The 19,134-nt window shown below is 40.2% G+C and overlaps 1 protein-coding gene and 1 long non-coding RNA gene across 3 annotated transcripts in view; one reads left to right on the top strand and one right to left on the bottom strand.

Annotated features, from left to right (window-relative positions):
• Positions 1 to 15,517, top strand: part of SH3BP1 (SH3 domain binding protein 1) — a 32,793-nt gene extending 17,276 nt beyond the window's left edge. For both annotated transcript variants that reach the window (XM_088141054.1, XM_025163399.2), the window contains 12 exons: positions 1,839 to 1,974; positions 2,598 to 2,666; positions 2,807 to 2,897; positions 5,387 to 5,532; positions 5,611 to 5,722; positions 6,114 to 6,195; positions 7,341 to 7,421; positions 7,758 to 7,874; positions 11,068 to 11,165; positions 12,406 to 12,535; positions 13,929 to 14,038; positions 15,036 to 15,517. In XM_088141054.1, coding sequence (XP_087997180.1) covers positions 1,839 to 1,974; positions 2,598 to 2,666; positions 2,807 to 2,897; positions 5,387 to 5,532; positions 5,611 to 5,722; positions 6,114 to 6,195; positions 7,341 to 7,421; positions 7,758 to 7,874; positions 11,068 to 11,165; positions 12,406 to 12,535; positions 13,929 to 14,038; positions 15,036 to 15,424 — 1,561 coding nt within the window. In that variant the 3' untranslated portion in view covers positions 15,425 to 15,517. The remainder of the gene's footprint in view (positions 1 to 1,838; positions 1,975 to 2,597; positions 2,667 to 2,806; positions 2,898 to 5,386; positions 5,533 to 5,610; positions 5,723 to 6,113; positions 6,196 to 7,340; positions 7,422 to 7,757; positions 7,875 to 11,067; positions 11,166 to 12,405; positions 12,536 to 13,928; positions 14,039 to 15,035) is intronic.
• On the bottom strand, positions 10,741 to 19,109 carry LOC148215951 (uncharacterized). Its single transcript, XR_015796192.1, has 3 exons — positions 19,013 to 19,109; positions 13,690 to 13,769; positions 10,741 to 11,242 (listed from the first exon to the last, which is right to left on the bottom strand). It is a non-coding gene; the product is annotated as an uncharacterized LOC148215951 (long non-coding RNA).
• Positions 19,110 to 19,134: the final 25 nt, after the last annotated feature.

Here is a 19,134-nt window from a genome sequence, read left to right as displayed (position 1 = left end):
GTGTTTCAAGTTGGAATCTCAGGTTCCATATGTCTCATATTCCTATCTGTTTTCCCTGCTGGCTTGTATAAATTATGTAATGTTGCTAAGCAAATGCATTGATTAGGGAGAGGTCATTGCTCAGTGGTGGAACTCCTACTTTGCGTGCTGTGCATCTCAGGTTCAACCCTTGCCATTTCCAGATTAGGCAAGAAAAACTGCTGCAAGTGTTGCAGAACTGCTATCAATCCATGTCAGTAATAGGAAACTAAATTCTCAAGCCTGTTAGAAGTGGCTTTCATGTTTTTAGGTATCTTATCAATTAGTAACTGCTTGCTACCATGTTCAGTAAAGTGTTTCACTGCTATGCTTGCTAACTGAAAAAATAAACCATATTCTCTTATGCATAAGGACCTATGTGGTTATAGCTTCCATAAGTCCATACAGTACTTTAGGTACCATAAGCCCAAAATGTTACTCTAAGGTTTAGATTTGGGTGTACTGCCTCTTTCAAGTGTCCCAGGAAAAAATGATGTTATTTCACTTGGCATTTCCAGGAGTCCATTGTCAGTGCAAATGCCCATAAAGAGGCATGGGTGTATATACACATACATGACAGGGAGTGACAGAGACTGTAGCATTGTTCCTCTTTCAGGTTTCTCGATTACCAAATTATTTCTTACGGAGAGACCTTCCACCCCAACATTTTCATCTCTGTGTTCAAGTAGATACATGTATTTTGGGACATAAGAATTGTATGGGTGTACATATAGATATTGTACTATGAATGGTATAAATACACACTCATTCTCCTACTTAATTATTATCTGCTCTAATCACTGCATTGGGATGAACTAAAGAATGATTCAGATAATAATATATTACTGAGCATTAGAAATAATAGTGATCTGTTGCAACTTTCCTTCTATAGTTAGGTGTAATTCACATTCCAATTACTTTAAAGAACATGACTATCCATCAATGCCCATAATGCTCTTATGGCATCCAAGCCATGACAAAAGCTAAAAAGGAAAGTTGATGCCAACTTGATGGCTTGACTTGGAACAATGTTACAGTCATATGTGATGAAGGAATCTCTTAAGTGTCTCAGTCTTGACTCATTTTTATCCTGCCTTATTTCTAAATAATTAAAAGCAGCATACAAATTTCTTCCCATCTCCCATTTTGTCCTCACAACAACAGTGTGAACTAAGTTAGACTAAGAGGAAACAATCAACCCAAAACCACTCAGTAATCTAGGGGTGAACAAGATTTTTGGGATCAGGGTTTGTATCCAACTGTTACAAGGGTGTGATAGTGATGTTACTGGAAGAGGTGGGACTGAAATTCTTGGCTTGTTTTATGTCTTGGGGAAATTAAAGAATACATAGGTGTGTTGAGCTTCTACCCTTACTTTTATTTTTTTTTAAAAGGGCCTACAAAAATTGTACCACCTAAATTTGGTGATTTACCCCTAAATTTAGATTGTATGAAATTGCCAGGTTCTGGGGAATAAATAATCTGGAAGGTATAGGTTGTTCACCTGTGCAGTAAGGTTTATGAATGAGCCAGGATTTGACCTCAAGCCTCCCTAGTCCTATCCCAATACTCTAAGCATTGCACTACACAAACTGCTATTAAAATAGGTTGGGCTTCCCACTCCACAGGAAATATAGCATCATGTGCATGCTTGCATATGGCGTGCCAATCTAAGGGCCTCACATGTAAGAATAGCAGTTCAAACCCCAATTATTAAGAAAACTTTCTATATCAGACATATGATCAAACATAGTGTCCTATTTCCTAATTCTGGAATACAATCAAATCCGTCTGGCTCTTTTTTTTTTTTTAATTTGCAGCCTAAACCAAGCTGCCAAGAATTCTAGCAACAGCATCAGTGCTGTCACAGCTTCAGCAGCCTCATCAGCTGCCTTAAAGTTGGAGAATCTGAAGGAGGAGGAGGAAGAGATGAAGAGGAGGGTTGAGCAGAGTAAGGTACTTATACATGGAAACAGCTTGATCAGGAATGTATTGATATATCTTAGTCCCTTCTTCAATTCTGGAAAAAAGAATCATGTTTGTATAAGAAATTCATCCTGTACAGGAGGCCTGAGAAATAATTAAGAAGTAAAATGGAAAGAATGGAGTATTGAGGCAGACCTTGTCATGGAGTTCATCAGATTGGCTGGGTTTAGATTTTCTAATGGTGTAACCAGTCTCTACTATCAGTTCTATTGTGTGTTGAATAGTTTCCACAAGTGAGATCAAAATGCCAAACTAGCTTCTAATGTGGTTGTCACCCCAAAACTGAGTGCTAGACTAAGATCATTGCAGAATTCCTGCATCACATTATTCTAGCCTAGAAAGTCACCATGGATCTTATAACGGCTACCAATGGGAAGCATAAGAATTTGTTGGGTCCCATTAGTTGCACACATGCGTCCTGAGATTCATGCGGCTACATTCTGGAAGTACTGCACACCACACATATTAAGCCTGCTCTATTAGGAGTTTGTTGATGCTGTAAGGAATGTATTACAAGTGGATATAATGATGGATTTTTATCTTTAACTCTTTATGACTGTATTAAAGTATAATACTTCTCAATGCTTTTCTAGGATGAGTATATGGCAGATTTATATCATTTTTCAACCAAGGAGGACAGCTATGCTAAGTACTTCATCAAAGTAAGATTTGATTCCTTTCCTTACCTATCCTACTTTTATTTTAAAAATCACATGTCATAACTTCATCTCTGCTATAGACAAGACTTATAGGAAAAATACTCATTAGAATAAAATTCTGTTTGTGTGTTTCTCTGTGGCAGTTGCTGGAAATCCAGGCAGAGTATCATCAGAAGTCTCTGGAATCTCTAAATTCTACCTTGGCAGAGCTAATCAGTTCTCACAGCCAATCAGGTACAACCTGAGATGCATTCTTTGGTATGACACATTAGCAATTTATAAATTCTTGTTATTCAGCTAGAGCTTTGGAGATATTAAGGAGAAAGGACTGGAAATACAATATATGGAACAGAGCATTAATGCTTTTGGCAGGGGCACTCTCTGCTCATCTGCTTAGATGTAATTGATCTTTAATAGATCTTTAATTGATCTTTAATAGATCTTTAATTGATGTTTGCATTACCTGTGGTAGTCAGCTAGGATTGGCTTCAGCTTTTTGTTCTGTGACACATCCTAGTGTACATTATGCATTAAAAATGGATCATACAGTACTGTTTACACAGAAATATACTATGGGGTTGTTTGCAGTCACTGCTATATACTTATGTGTTTACAAAGGCCACAATACTTAGGAAGTTGCCTTAAAATGCTAGGGTGTTTGTAACACAAGATAGATGCTACATGATACGGTAGAAGAGGCATAATTCTGTAATTTAATATTCTAGAAACTAAGATTAATATGTGTACTGCGCTGTCTGTGCCTTTGGTGGGAAATTAAGATTGGCTTCAGTTTCTCAGGTTGCGATACTCAGCATGAACAAGCTTAATACATTATTTAAATTTAAGTTTCTATAATTTTCTTAATTGTTTGTATTGCAACAAATTAATACTACTAACTCTCTAAAACACATACATGTGAAGACTCTAATTTCTTTAGGGATCCAAAGTAGACTGATCCCTAAGAACAATTTTTGACCACGTCCCTGAAATAGACATGTATGTTATAGATAAAATGTTGGATCAAAGGAATCTGGGATCAAGACCTCACTCAGTCCAGAAATGCTCATGGATGACCTTGATGCCATGACCTAGTCCTTATTCTATCCTGCCTTAAATGTTACTTGTAGGGTGTAGGTCTACAACCCAAAGCCCATGTATGACTCTTTGGAGGAGTCAAGGTTAGGTCTCTGATCACAGTTGGAAGAGACCTCAGAGAACATCTAGTCCAAGTCCCTGATGCTCCCCAGGTTTTGGCACTGTATTTCAGCAGCATGAAAAAGCTACTGTATTATTTTCCCCATGTCCATAACTCTCTGTTTTCTTCTGCCAGTTCATGGGATACTATAGCTTACTTGCTAACATTTCACAATCAGAAAGGTTATTTCAGTCCATCTTGAATACCAAAATTGCACACATTTTTTCTCTTTACGCCCCCCCACCCCCCGGCATGTATTTAGATAATTTTATATAGATCCAACCAAACAAATCCAAATAAAGTTTTTGTTAGGAATTCATTACATGAGAATTTGAATACCTTGTTAAGGCCAGTTCTCTCCTATTATCAGGACAGAGCCTGTCCTCAAAGACCATTAGTTGTACCTATCTTCATGCCTTCTTACATATAAGCAAAGCATCAGCTGAAGAACTTGTTCCTCTAAATGTTAATTAAAAAGGGAGACTTATCAAATTCAGTGTGGCTTATTCCCAAATAGGTATATATTAATTTGCAGCTTCCTTATAGACAAATTGTTGCACATATAGCATAGTAGCAAATTCTTTTAATGCTCCTGTTTTTGTTCTGCCAGTGCTATGGAAGCTTTTTTTCAATAGGATAGATGTTCTTCAGACAGTGCAATTCCATACTTGCCTATTATGAGTCCAGTTGATTTCAGTACAAGGATAGATAACAAGCACAAGAATTAAACAGTGCCAGCAACAATCACAACTTTCCAACAACTTCTGAAAAAAGACAAACATTCCTTCATCTCCAACTTTTACCTCCTTCTGTTGCACGCTCTCTGTCTCTCTCTCACACACACACACACACACACTTCTGATCATTTATTTATAATGAACAAAGTATTATCAGGAAAAACACACTTCTAATTTGCATCTCATGTTTCATGAATCAATAATTTATGAAAGATAGGCTCACTCACAGCTTGCTCTGGTCCATTCCTACCCAATGTTCAAGCTCATAATCAACTCCTGTGGTCCTAGATGCAAAGAAGTAGCTGCCCTAAGCTGCAGAAGAAAGTCAATTCGTTAAGGTTGTTATTTTATTATTTTTACTGTTAGCATGTTGATTTTGCCCTTAAGTGGTTGCAGAAATGTTCATGCTTCTAGCGATAGGAAAAAAATAATTATTCCATTGATAAAATGGGCATCAAGTAAGAATGTCAAAGAGAAGCTCCACAGAGGAGCTAAATATAAATAAATAAAATGGAGCTTAAGAAGAAGAGCATGAAGCTCTTCAAAATAAATGTATTGATTTCAGCTGTCTGGAGCTTCGGATTCTGCCAGGGCTGGGATTTGTTGAAAAATGTGGCATTCCAGATAAATTTGTCACCATTAGTAGATATGGGATAGGTGGGCCTTCTTGCCCTTTTCTTCAGAAGACAAAAAACCTTGGATTAGTCCATACAATAGAGATGAGATCTCTGGAAATTAATAGTCAAACATTCTTTATTCTTTATCATTTCTCCTCTTTCTTCCTTGTTTAGATGTCTCTCTTCCATCAGATGGAAAAGCTGTACCAGGAGTGTATGGAATGCCATTAGAGACTCACCTGAAGGCTTCTGGGCGAGAGATTGCACTTCCCATTGAAGCCTGTGTTATGATGCTGCTGACCGCAGGTATGCAGGAAGAGGTAGGTACCACCCTCTGTCTGGCTATTCATTTGCCATAGACCTCCTGGCTTCTCTCTTATTTTTGTTTCTTCTTTTAGGGGCTCTTCCGGTTGGCAGCTGGAGCTTCTATGCTGAAGAAACTAAAGTACTGTCTTGACAGTGGCTCAAATATTCTGGATGAATTCTATGAAGACCCTCATGCTGTGGCAGGTAGGTAGTCAGCAGGGGTGTAAGATCTTCAAAGAGTGAAATTTGAGTAAAGTATCCCCTTGAAACAAAATAGAGAAGCAAAGCACACTCTTCCCCCACCTCCAAGCTTCTAAGCAGCCTTATCTTGATGCTTCACAGGGAGAGCAATGTATTTACTTTGAACATCTTTAGATGTGGCAAGTTTAGCTAGCTTGATTCCACCTTTCTCTCAGACAACAGTAGACAACTTGATGTTTTTTAGACAGTTTGGAATATAGCTCTCAAGCTCTGGCCATTGACTAGAGTAGTGGTTCTGATAATGTTGAAATGTTTCACAGATACCAGGCAGCATACATCTTGTTTAAAGCTAGGCATGTTGTGCTGTGTCAGAAACCTGCTTCCTTGTTTCCAGGTGCACTAAAATGTTACCTACGAGAATTGCCACAGCCTTTGATGACCTTTGAACTCTATGATGATTGGCTCAAAGCTGCCAGGTGAGTTGGAAATAGAAAGATGGGCTTAAATACACTATAATTGTGTCAGTGCTTAGTTGAGTTTTATTCGTCTGAATAAACTATTATTTATACCATTGTTTATATTGGAAAAATAATTTTAAAAAACCTATTTTATCTCCAGATATATACACTGGCACAGGTCAGGCAGCACAGCCATTAAGAAGGTGCAAATATTCTCATCACAAGTTAATAAAGATATAAAAACTAACAACTAGTTTAGTTTATAAAAAATATTAAAAACTATATTTCAACAGTTTTAAAAAAACAGAAATGTACCCAATTTTGTTTCTAACTCAGCTTATTCTTACAGTTCTAATGCCCAGTTCTAGTCCTACTCAATTTACCATAGGCAGATAGATAGAATAACAACCCTATTAATAAGCCAAAAAGATCTCCTACAGTTTCTGCATAATTTTTTTTTCCACATAAATTTTATTGCCAATCCTATGAATATTTTTCTTAGAAATCATGGAAAAAATCTTCTTCTCTTAACACATGATGGTGCAGAAGAAGAACATATAGTATGCTCTGTTCCATGAAACAGTGATGGACAGTGGTTGGAGTTTAGGACAAACTGAGGAAACCTGGGTTTGAATCTCAGCTCCAGCAATAAACTCTGACAATCAAATCTACTTTCAAGTCAAGGCTCCTTTGCATTGAGCTTGACTCCTGATGACTTCATGGACCTGTCTGTGTAATTTCTTGGCAACAATATGAAGTGGTTTCCCATTGCCTTATTCCCATTTTTTAAAAAATCCCAGTTTAGAAAATAGCCTTAATATTCCCAGATGCCCCCCCCAAGCAAATATTAACCAGACCCACCCAACTTTGTTTGGCTTCTACACCCAGAGAAGTTCAGCCAAGTGCTGCCACCAACCGAGACTTACATGATAGCTAAAGAGAATGGCTCCATTCATATGGGGCATGCTGAGATCTTTGGAGGATGTAAATGAAAGGAAATGTTGTCAGACTCTGATTGCATTGTCCTTGACTATTAGAAAATAAGAAATAATATGCGCAATTCTCACAAGAGCTGGATTCCTTTTTATTTTCAAGTTGTTCTGCCCTTCCTTTTCTCCCTTAAAAAGATTACACTTTTTTCCCCCTACACTCTTTCCTTTCAGTGCCAAAGAGTCAGAAATTCGACTAGAGTACCTCAAGGATGCTTGCAATCAACTCCCCAAGGACAACTACAACAATCTGAGGTGTGGCACAGCTGTAAATATTTAGAACTTTCCAGGATCAATTTTAAAGTTTTACTATAATGTGTAATAATATTCTTGAATGTTTGGATTTTTATTTGTTCATTGCTTTAGTTCAGAAAGTTGGCTTATAGGCTTTTACATAAATGAAAAGAAAAAAGAAGTAAAAGAAAGATGAAAGAAGTACACAAAGAAGTAAAACTTTTCTCCTTCTTGCCTTTCTGTGATAGGTCAAACATCATCTTTTATGTTCTTGTTGAAATTCAATAGAGAAACACAAGAATCCTAAGAAAATCAACGCACTGCATTTTGCTTTTACAAATCACTCTTTCTTTGTAGGTATCTGATTCGTTTTTTAGCCAAGCTGGCCGAACAACAGGAAGTGAATAAAATGTCCCCTAGCAACATTGCCATTGTCCTAGGACCCAATCTACTGTGGCCCCAACAGAATGAAAGGTAAAGTATAGAGTTCCCAGGAGACAATCTATTCTGTGTGTTTTATACAGTTTATACTGTATTCAGTAATGGAATTATTAAGAAATACCTCACTTATTTCACTCTCTCTCTATGTAATATATTGTATCAGAAATGACATATGGTATTCTTTTAGTGCCCATCAGATGTATTAAACTATAATGCTCATTATTCCCCAGCCATTAGTGTTACTGCTGGGAATTGTAGCACAAAACAACTGAGGAGCCATAGGATGGGTAAAGGTAAGTCATCCAGGGCAAATTCTTTTAGAACTGGGAAACAATTGGAAGGTGCAACTTTTTTCGTCACTGCAACAATGTGATTACAGAAGTTCAATGTTTATGCTTTCATCATTCCCCCAGTGTTCTCAAGAAACTGAATCTAGATAAAGCACAGCAAATGTCACATCTTGTTTCTGAGGAGTGGATGAGTTCTTAGAATCCAGCCAAACTCCAGCATTCAAAGACCTTATTGGGAACTTTTGTCTTTTATTTGTAATGTAGATAGGAAAGTCTTAATTTCTTTTTCAGCCCTGCCAAACCAATCAAGTGGGTTGTAGCTTAAGCAGATACATAAACAGATCTCCTTCCCAACTTCTTCTCACAGGTTCAGCTATCAAAGAATTAGATATGCAGTAAAAAGTAGTAAATAACTTCATAACGTTGTGTTCCCACTATTAAGCAACTAATTCCTTGCCTACAAAAGTAATGATACTGTCTGTATATTTGTTGTAGAATATATCTGTGTATGTAACCATGGGTATATTCTCCTTTAATCAGGGAATTAATTGGGGGCATTAATTACCTTTAGTTGGCAGTATCCGTATCCAGTCCTTGTGATTATCTGGCTGAGGGGGTTCAAGCCTATGCAGAACAGTAGGGACAGTGTGTCACATTGGTACGCCACACTTGATAGCCACTTGTGCAGACTGTCTTGAGTTGACTTTCAATGTTGTCCTGCACAGTCCCACTGAGTTCTTGAGGATGCTCCTTAGTGTCCTATTGACTTCGTATAGCATTCACAGATCCATGTGTGTGGCATTGACTCATAGGCTTTCCTGTAGTCAATCCAGGCTGTGCTCAGATTGGTCTGTCTACACTTTGAGTCTCAGGCAACTGCTCTATCTATGAGCAACTGGTGTTTTGAGCCTCTGGTGTTGTTCCCAATGCCCTTCTGAGCTATGCTCATGTACTACCCCATATAGTCCTGTAGCTTGGCAGCTATGATGCCTGATAGGACTTCCCATGTTGTGGGGAGGCAGGTTATTGGCCAATAGTTAGGCGGTGCTGTTCCCTAGTGGGGTCTTTCATGATTAGCACTGTCTTTCCTTGTGTTATCCAGTCTGGGTGGGAGTCTGCTGTTAGCAGCTGGTTCATCTGTGCCACACTGCTGTTAGTTTCTTTAGCCAGTAGGTGTGGATCATGTCCAAGCCAAGTGCTGTCCAGATGTTCAATGTTCTTGACCTGCTGTTGGATGTCTGCTACTATGATGGTGACTGGTTTCTGTTCTGAGAGATTGCTGTGGTCTGCTCTCAGGTCTTGCAGCCACTTTGTACTGGTGTTATGTGTCTTCTCTTTCTCCCATAAGTTCTTCCAGTACTGTTCAGTTTCTGCTGTGAGTGGCTCTGCTGTTACAGTGTTGTTGCACTACAATTGGGAGTACATCTTGGATAGTTCTTTGGAGAACAGGGCATTTATCTTCTTGGTATCTGCTTCTCTAGCATATCTCCTTAGCCTGGTAGCCAGTGCTGTGAGCCTTTGTTTAGCAGTCTCTAGGGCTTCAGATGGAGTCAGGCCCTTGTATTTTTTTCAGTAGCCAAGTTTTATTCTTAATTTCCACACACTTTTGTAGTTCCACCAGCTAACTAACTTCTCTCCAAGTTGCCTTGATCTTAGCTTTGGGGGGGTATGTACTGCTGTTCTAGATTGTTTAGTCAACCATCTTCAGGATTACAGCAGCTGTAGCATATACCAGTTAATTGGCTCTATTGGCATCTTCTAGCATACTATGTGATGGTACTTCTCCACTGAGCCTTGGTAATCAGTCTCGAAGGTTGACTGTAGCTAGTTTATCTATGATCTTATGCCTCATATCAGCTGCTGTGCTCTATAATGGAGGGAGTGACAGTGATGTTCCAGCTTCAGGTGTTGGCTGCACATCCAGTTGTTCTTCTGGGTCTTCTTGAGTCAGGAATGTAATTGTAGTTGGTTTATTGCAAGTTGCGAGAGCAGCTTCCTTTTCACTCTTTTGAAGCACTGGGTAACTAGCTGTTTCTCAGTTAGTGTGGATGTAGGTCTTCTGTCCATCCATAGTTCCGTCATCCATTTCATATATCCCCTCTCATTAGTCTACTGTTGTAGTAGCATTCCATCAATTCCAAGTTGTCTTGTCCATGTATGGTTTGTTTCAGTAGCCCACTTATTGTCAGATTGTCCTGATTCCCCAACATCTGGCGCAGACCTTGTTAATCCGGGTGACATCCGAGCCAGCATGACTCTTAGTTCTTGTCACTCTCATATTCGAAGTAGGCAAGTGAAACATTAGGGATTGAGCTACTGCATTTTTCAAACTTCCCAAGAAATGGAAGATACTGAGTGGGCATTCACTGCCAAAATGAAGGGAAAAAATCCAATTGCTTTCCCTCTTCACATCAGTACTTAATACCTTCTAAATTAGGTTTTAATCAGTTCTCCAGTAAACACATAGGAACAATAGTCCTAGGCAACCTAGTATTCTATTCCAAAGTAACCAAGCAGAAACAGATGGAAATCCCATGTGAAGGATATGACTGCACAACCCTTTACTACACATTTTCAGGAGCAACTAATATTGAGAGATATATTGTCTCTGATCAGGGAATTAACATATAGCATTATATCCTGTAGCTATGATAGCCTTATCTTACTACCTCCTATTTAGTACCATATAAATATATAAAGCAATCATCCTGCTGGACAGGATAGTATTGTTAAATTATTTATGTGCATTTGTAGTAATCAGGTCAAGTCTTATTAGATGTTCAGAGATCATGAAGCAGAAGAGCCTAATGTGTATATGCTGACATTATTGGTGAAGCATACCAGTAAAGGTGAACAAGGGGGATTAGGACAAATGAACTATATAGAATGTTGGCTTCAGAATCTGCTCAATTTTGTTCTTGGCTTCTTTCTCCCAGGTCCCAAGTGCAGCTAGACATAGCTTCTGTATCCTCCATCCAAGTTGTGGGAGTTGTGGAGCCTCTCATACAAAATGCTGAGATCCTCTTTCCAGGAGGTAGTCAACTATCTGTTAGCTTGAATTCTTTCTTCTTTTTTCCTCATAGCTTGTAAGCAAACATGTGTAGCTGGCACCTGCTTGAAAAAGATTGCTTTAGTGGGACTGGAAAATGGAGATAGCAAATGATTCTGTGAATTAATTGATCATTATGAAAAAAAAAGCTCTATGTGCCTTACGGAGTACAGTAACTATGCATTGCAATAGCACCATTCCATGTACAGTATTTCTCTTTCTTTGTCATGCAAGTTTCAATAGCAAGAATTTTAATCCTTAAGATTCTTGCTATCCAGGTTAGAATAAGAGCTGCCAAATGTATGTGTATTTTGGGGGGAGGGGGTATCCTTAACTTGTGCTTCTTTGGTGCAAAGAAAATATACAGCTTATATTAATGGTGTTTAGTGTTTAAAAGCAATGTACTGTATAATGGTGGATAGAGAGATAGGTTTAAAAATACCTCACACTTTCAGAGATATAGGGATAAGAAACTAAGTATATCTGAACCATTCTTGAAGGGGGGAGAATTCAGATCAGTGGTAGTTCCAGAAGCTGCATTTGGATGATTTAATCAGGCATGTTCTAAATGCCACTCTACCAAAACCTCTGAAAGGAACCTCCAAGGCACTTCATTAAAATATAAATTGAATGTCTTCATGGCATCCCATCCAAATGTATCACCTTTCTCCAGAGCTAAACTTGGATCCTAGATGGGAAGAGTGGTGCTTTTTTAATCAAAAAGGAGATAAATGAACAGGTAGTGTCTTTTAGCAATTTAAACACATAGATTGTGTCACTGGCTTTTAAGGGCTTTATAGGGAAGACTAGTCAGATCAAAGTCAACCACCTTCCTGGAGCATAAGTTAGCCTTAGAGGTAAATCTGCATTTAAGTTGCTGGTAATGTATCTATGAAATGACAAAGGCACAAGGGAGGAATACCCATATTTATCTGAGGGTCCTGCAGTGAATTCTCATGTTACATTATTTCTGTCTTCACCCTCAGATTACTGTGGTGTTTCCAGAGTGGACTTAATATATTCACACACTTCTGACTTTTAGCCAGTCTGCCTCTTCTTGACTTCAGATGAATTGACTGTTCTATATTAGAGCACTGATAAAGCTTATGAAAGATAGAGGTAGGAGGGACCAACAGATGAGCCTTCTGCTGCTAGAGGACTGCAAAATATTGTAATAGCTTTTAGACACCCAGAGTCTCTCATGCATTTTTTCTTTTTTCTTAAGATATTGACTTCAATGTCTCCAGTCTGTTCACTCCTCCATTAGACATCAAAAATCAAGACATTCCCACAACAGAAGAAACCGCATCAGTGTTTCTGCCTTCTGAATCTAATTCCTCTTTGCCTGAAGAAAGGTAACATAAGCAAATATAACCTTCAGCTATGCTCCTTATCCATCTCTATTTTTTCCCCCTAATTTTAATTTTTAAAAGTTTTCACTCAGCCTTTCAACTAGAGTGGTACCCATTTGAAGACATCTTCTTCTACTTGAAGGACTGTCTGGTCCAAGTCTGATTTCAGAAGAAAGAACTAGGTATTAATAAAACCTACCGGTCTTCCTCTGTACCATATCAATACAGTTATACTGAAATGGGATTGGGCCACATTTGGAACATCACAAATTGCTTCTAGTTTGAGGGATTAATTTCTGGGAAATTGTTAGCCCACCTCCAGCATGGCTAGAACAGTGTGGTCCAAAGGAGGAATGAAAGGTTTTGCACATTCCTACAAAGAATGTTGAGAATGAAAAAAAAAGGGCCTTGGAAGTATTCAGCTGACTTAGCATCTGGACAGCAGCATGAATATTAATGCAGATCATGTGGTCACAGTTGCCCTACTATGGATTGAACACATTGTGCTTCCTTTTCAGTTATATCAGTTCTTCAAAAAATTGTACTGATACATTTCAACTAGAAAATATGGATTTTCTGTTGTCCACTTTTTATCCTGATACAGTTCTTCTTTTTGGTAATGCAGTGTGGCCATTTACCTCCTATCACAACAGTACACTGCTGCCTTGTTTATTTAATACACCAGTTACAAATAGGTTGGGTACAAGTCTAAGCCTGGCTTAATAAAACATAAATGCTATACCCACAATGATATGTTATACATAAGCAAATAAATCATCTTACAGCTTAACATAATAATCTGGTTTATACATTATTCTAAGACAATGGCTGGGTTTCTAACAAAAACTACCCAACAAATCACAAGCTATACTATCTTACTTTATCCTGATCTAGTGTGTTCTGCTTGTGCAGCCATATTGTTGATGCTTACAGGAAAAAAACTCCAGAGTACAAGGCTTTCCACAAGCATTATTATGCAATATGATTTAATGCATTTTAACCTGATCTTTGCAGTAAACAAACAAGCCAGTGGCTCATAAAAAGCAGGACTAATAGTGCCTCCCTCAAGCTTACATTAAAAAATAACCCCAAAAGAAAACAGATTAGTAAAAGTGAGGAGGAGAAAATACAATTTAGGAATCAGTTTTAATACTTACTCTTCTTTGGGATGTGGGAAACAAACTTCAGCTATTCTTCACTGGTCAGTGAATGAGATGGAGACTTCACAGTGATTTTCCTGGAAGACAGGGTACCACTGTTTTAGTGGTTCCTGGTTAATATAAGATCAAGCATGAAGAGTCTCTTTAGAATGATTTCTCTGTATACTAATTGCTGGCATGCCACCTTTTGGAAGCCTATAAATGAGAAAGTTTACAAGACTTTTCCACATTGGCAGGAAAAATGCTGAGGTGATTCCAGAAACAGTGTCCTCAAAAGTGACCCAGCCTTCTACTGAAACAACAGTCTGCCCACTTACCTCTGCTCCTGATGAGGCTTCACGAAAAAGTAAGTTTCATAGTACTCCCGTATTAATCATTTTATCTCTGCTACTGACACCAGCTGCCAATGTTCCCAAATCACTGCATGTTTTGATTTTTCCCATAGTGCTTTTGTGTGTGTCCTCACATGTACATTATGTGCTATTAAAGAAATGCTTCAAATGGGACTGCAGCACAACACCTGCATTAAGTACATTGGTACAGTGGTACTATTTTATATTCTGGAGATACGGCAAGTGCCATGGGAGCTTCAATAGGTTTTAGTTTTGCAATCAGTGTGCCTCAGAATTTTACAGAGACCTGATATGAAAACATCTTACATTGATAGTTTTCTTACGCCTTCATTTTTTTTTTTTCGTCAAAGAAAGACAGCTAAACAAGGAGTGATGGAACAGTGGCACAATGTATTCTGATTGACAGGGCTAGAAGCTATCTGATTGGAAGTATTCAATGCCATCCTAGCTGTTGGTTGTGTTACCTTGTTCATCTCCCTACCATTCTGCTAGTCATAGTTGTTTTTCTATTGCTGTTCTGTTCAGAAAATCCATAGCACAGTCAAGGATGACTGACTAGTGCACAATTCTGTGTGTGCTTTGAAGTGACAGGACTAGATAAAATAGAGACAAACGTAAGTACGTAGAAAATTCATAGTGCAGTTGAATAAGATTGGGCATAATCTATCTTGAATATATAGTAGATTTCAGATTGCAGTTTACTCCACATCTCTGGTATTGTTGTTTAGGAGCCACACTGTGCAGTTAACCGCATACAAGTAATACGCATTAAAGCCCAGCATTTTTAGAAATAATTTTATTGCAATCTTGAAAAAGAAATACAGAGAAAACAATATATAGAAACAACATTTTTAAAAGAGAGTTATATACCAAATATGCCAGGATTTTTCTGGATTCATGCAGAGCTGAAACATGGGGGGGAGGGGTGTTAGAGAAACAAATGTCTCAAATAACAGATTTTGTTTCTTTTTCTTTCATTCTCCTTTGCAGCAAAGCGGGTTGCTCCACCCCGACCCACCATGCCTCCACCCCTTCCTCAAACCACACCACCTGTTCACCTCCCTCCTGCTCCAGAGTCTCCCTCCATCCCTAAAGCCATGCCTCGAAGAACCGTAGGGGGACCAGTGCGAGCTCCAGCTGGGCCACCACCACTTCCTCCCCAGCCAGCCAGACGCCAGAGTCACAAAGCTCCATCATCACCCAGGCCTCCTCCAGCAGCTACGAACAATAAGGCAGATGCAACTGAAGATGGTTCTACTAATACCTGCAGTATAGAAATGTCCAAAGATTCCAACCCTACAGAAAAAGAGGCCAACATGGGAAAAAACAGTTCTTCATCTGCTGCTGATCAGAAGGTAGAAACTCTGGAGAATGTCTGAGAGGAGGAATTTTACTGGCTTTGCTTTTGCCTATCCAATTTGTTGTAATTCTTTTATCCTCACTGGTATTTTATTAAACTTTCCCAAAATGCACCAAGGTGCAAGAGTCACCTTTCTTGGGACCAGTGTGAATGCTCCCCTATTTAAAACAAACAACTCCCCCCCCAACAAAAGAAATTTAAAAAACCACCTCTCCTGTTTACAGACATTAATACATCAGTTGGTATAGGATGTCCTTCACTGCAAGCCCTGTCCCAAATCAACAGTCTGATATAATATAGTCCACATTCCTACTATTCTGTTATCAGCCTATAAAGCACAAAATAACTTTTTATTAATAGTGCTCTGCTTTTTTTTTTCTATTTTTGACAAGTCATTTGTGGAAGCTTCTGAATAAATGTTAAAAGAAGACAGACTATTTCTTTTCTTTATTGTAGTTATACCATACATTTTGCATTAATCTAGTGGTTAAGGCTCCAGGCTAGAAACCAGGAGACTGTGAGTTCTAGTCCCACCTTAGGCATGAAAGCCGGCTGGGTGACTTTGGGCCAGTCACTCTCTCTCAGCCCCACTCACCTCACAGGGTTGTTGTTGTGGGGAAAACAGAAGCAGGAAGGAGTATTAGGTATGTTCGCCACCTTGAGTTATTTACAAAAACAATAAAGGCAGAATTTAAAAAAAAACTACAGGAACTACTTTCACCCTTTTTAAAAAATGTGAAGTTACTTTGCTGGGGTAACATTTTATCTCTAAATCAACTTTAAGTACATATCCAGTTCATGTAAGATGTTTCAAACAGTTCATATAGGCAGAAGGCAAATCAAAGAATCTTTGGTGCTTCAATGTAGTTCTTTAAAGCACAAGAATTTTCTTTGGGGTTAGATTCAAGTTATAGGGTATAGATTTATATTACAAATGAACTCTGGTAATTTCCAGGAATATTTGACTTCAACTCCAGCCAATAGGGTCATTGGTTATTCAAAGAGGGTCTATTTGAAGATGACAGGAATTTTAAGTGGAAAGCACCAAACTGGGAAAGAGTGCTGTAGACATAAGGTCTGGCCACATGCATGGATATCCACTTCTCTACATAATTATTAACAACTGAATATGTGAACTAGCTGAAGAATACAGCATCGAAATAATGTGATTTTGGGGGGGGGTATGGACCCTACTGTCGCCCAGGAACAAGTGACCACAATCCACCCTTGTCTCCCAAGCTCTTGTGCCTGCCTCGTTTGCATTCTTTTCACAGAGGAAGTAGTCAGAAAACAAGAAGTGATAAGCAGTGCCTGAGGCAATTCTCTCAATCTCTACAGCCAGTATCCGGCATTTACTCTCAACCAGCTTCTTGAAGACAGTTTATCAACAGGGGGCTTTCTAAAGGTAATAATAGCTCCCAAGGAAGAAAATGGAAAGTGACCAATCAGTATTTTGGATGATTTGAACAGATATACTACTTTGTTCAGCATAAGAGTCACATATGTGAGATGGACACTATATAAATCATATGTAGGTAGGTAGGTAGGTAGGTAGGTAGGTAGGTAGGTAGGTAGGGTCATAGGAAAATCAGGCTGGGATATAATTTCCTAAATGTTTTGACTGGGAATGTCCTTTGTTTAGTGATATTGCCTAAAAGCGGGAAACAAAAGTTGAACCCATCATCTTGAGCAACAGGTAATAATCTTCCAGTAATCTGTCTAGACGCTTTCCTGTGATCAATAAAGTTGTCCTAAACAGCTCGCTCACTTTTCTGAAGTGGGGCAGAACTCAAAATACGCTTGTGCTGGGTTTTCCTCTCACTATGCTCTTGGGTCATACCCCCAAAATCTACTCAAGCAGTTTAAGGGACCTTAACATTGGATTTTGATGGCATGTGAGGGGAGTGCTTTTTCTCCTTCACTGAGACTTTTCTGCACTGCACCTTTAAGCTGCTGACTCCATGTGTAAAGACTGCTTAAGAAATCTTTTTGCAGATTTCACTCCCTTCCTGGCCACAGAAATTCTGCCCTGATGGCCTCTGATCAGCAGATTCCCCTGCTTCTTTACTCTTCCTGGACCAGAAAAAGCAAACATCAATATTTTTTTTTACAGTTCTCCTGTTTCATTAATCGGCTGTTTTTTTTTAAAAAAAAAGTCAGACTCTCTCTTTTCATTGTTTCAAGGCTGAACTTGAAAACAAAAGATAAATGCACTATTTCACATTTCAATCGGTGAACTTTTTTTTCTTAAAAAAAATAAAAAAGAAAAGCCCTGCTCTCCATCAGTCCACTTATTTAAAAAGGAAAAGAAAAAAACCAGCCATGGAGGGGAGCGACCACTGACCAGAGAGGAGGGGGCATTCCTGTGTACGGTAACCAACTGGAGCGCAGGTGCTGGCCTACAATAAAACCAAAAACAGTGGACACGCTGGATTGAAAACACTTCCTTGGACACGTAGCAAATTAAAAAAAGGCGGGGAAAGGGGGGTTGCCTTCTGGCGAGCTGGGGCTTCTCTCTTCCCGCCCTGAGAAGCGGGCACGGCAGGGACTTGGCCGGGGCGAGCTGGTTACGCGGTCAGTCCCGAGGGAAGCAGTTTCCGCTCCTGGCAACTGACCGTCGACTCCATCCAAAGCTGTCGGCCCGGAGCAAGGGACCACAATCCGCCCTCGTCCCCCAGGCTCGTGCCCTCCGGGCGCGTTGGACAACTCTCGCTGACCCCACCAATATCCGCATCCGTCGCGCTTGCCGGACACCATCAGGGCCGGGCAAGTGGGCAAGCCGCCCACGCCGGCGTGCGGGGACTGACCACGGTCACCCTTTAAAGGCCCCAAGCCCCCTCGTCTTTTCCCGTGCAGTCCGCAGGCTGCAAAAGCTACTCCCGCGCCCCGAACGGCTGGGGGAAGAGCTTTAAAGCCAAGGGGAACGGACCCCGACGCGCAGCAACCCTCCTCGCCGATGGCGCTGCCGGGCAGTTCACGGGCGCTGCTTCTCAGAGGGGCGAAATGAGTCCCGCCGCCCTGCACGGGGCTGCCGTCACCTCAGAAAGCGCCCGCGGCCCGGAAGCATCCCGCCGACAGCCGCTTCCAGCATCGCCCCACCCAGGCAGAGGAGGACGGATGCCGTCAGGCACTCTTCGCCCGCCCCCTCTCTCTTTCAGGGTCTGCCCTTCGCCCACCACGAAGCTTAAGCATCGCCCCCGGGTTCTTAATTCGGGACTTCTCTGGCCTTTAAGCCTCGCCCCCGCCCTTCTTTCACGGTCCGTAACGTGAGTTTTCCAAACGCTATTTGTCAAACGGTCATCCCCCTATCGAACAGGTCTACAACCTGTGCCGCTTTATTTTGAGCCGCCTCTCCCTCTCCTCTCCTCCACCAAGAGGCTAAAGCCACAGAGGCGGGGTTTTTATTGTTGCTACACTTCCTCTTCCTTCTTCCCGCTCCCAGGTTAGGAAAACGAGCGCCCCCTTACGGGTCCTGCTAAGAATGCGCACCTGTCTTCTCTTTCTTCCTTGCAAGCGGGTTGTCATGGCGCACGCAGCCCGCCTACTCTTCTGCCACCCCGGGAGAACACTGTACTCCCCCCTCCACCTTTTGATGCGTTAATCGTACCAGCTTCTGTGATTGGACGACGACCCTCCGATCTTCCCGGTTTCATTCTAACCGCGTCGAACCCCGGGCTCAGCAGGCGTCTGATTGGTACTTTTTTCTTAAGTCCGTCAAGGGAACGGCGC

This window comes from Python bivittatus, unplaced genomic scaffold, assembly GCF_059951505.1.
Source record: "Python bivittatus isolate LINGU-HERP-01145 unplaced genomic scaffold, Pbiv_v1 ctg000330_np1212, whole genome shotgun sequence".
In the NCBI taxonomy this organism is placed as follows: Eukaryota; Metazoa; Chordata; class Lepidosauria; order Squamata; family Pythonidae; genus Python; species Python bivittatus.
Note: the sequence above shows the minus strand (reverse complement) of the source record. Positions and strands in the feature narration are given on the sequence as shown.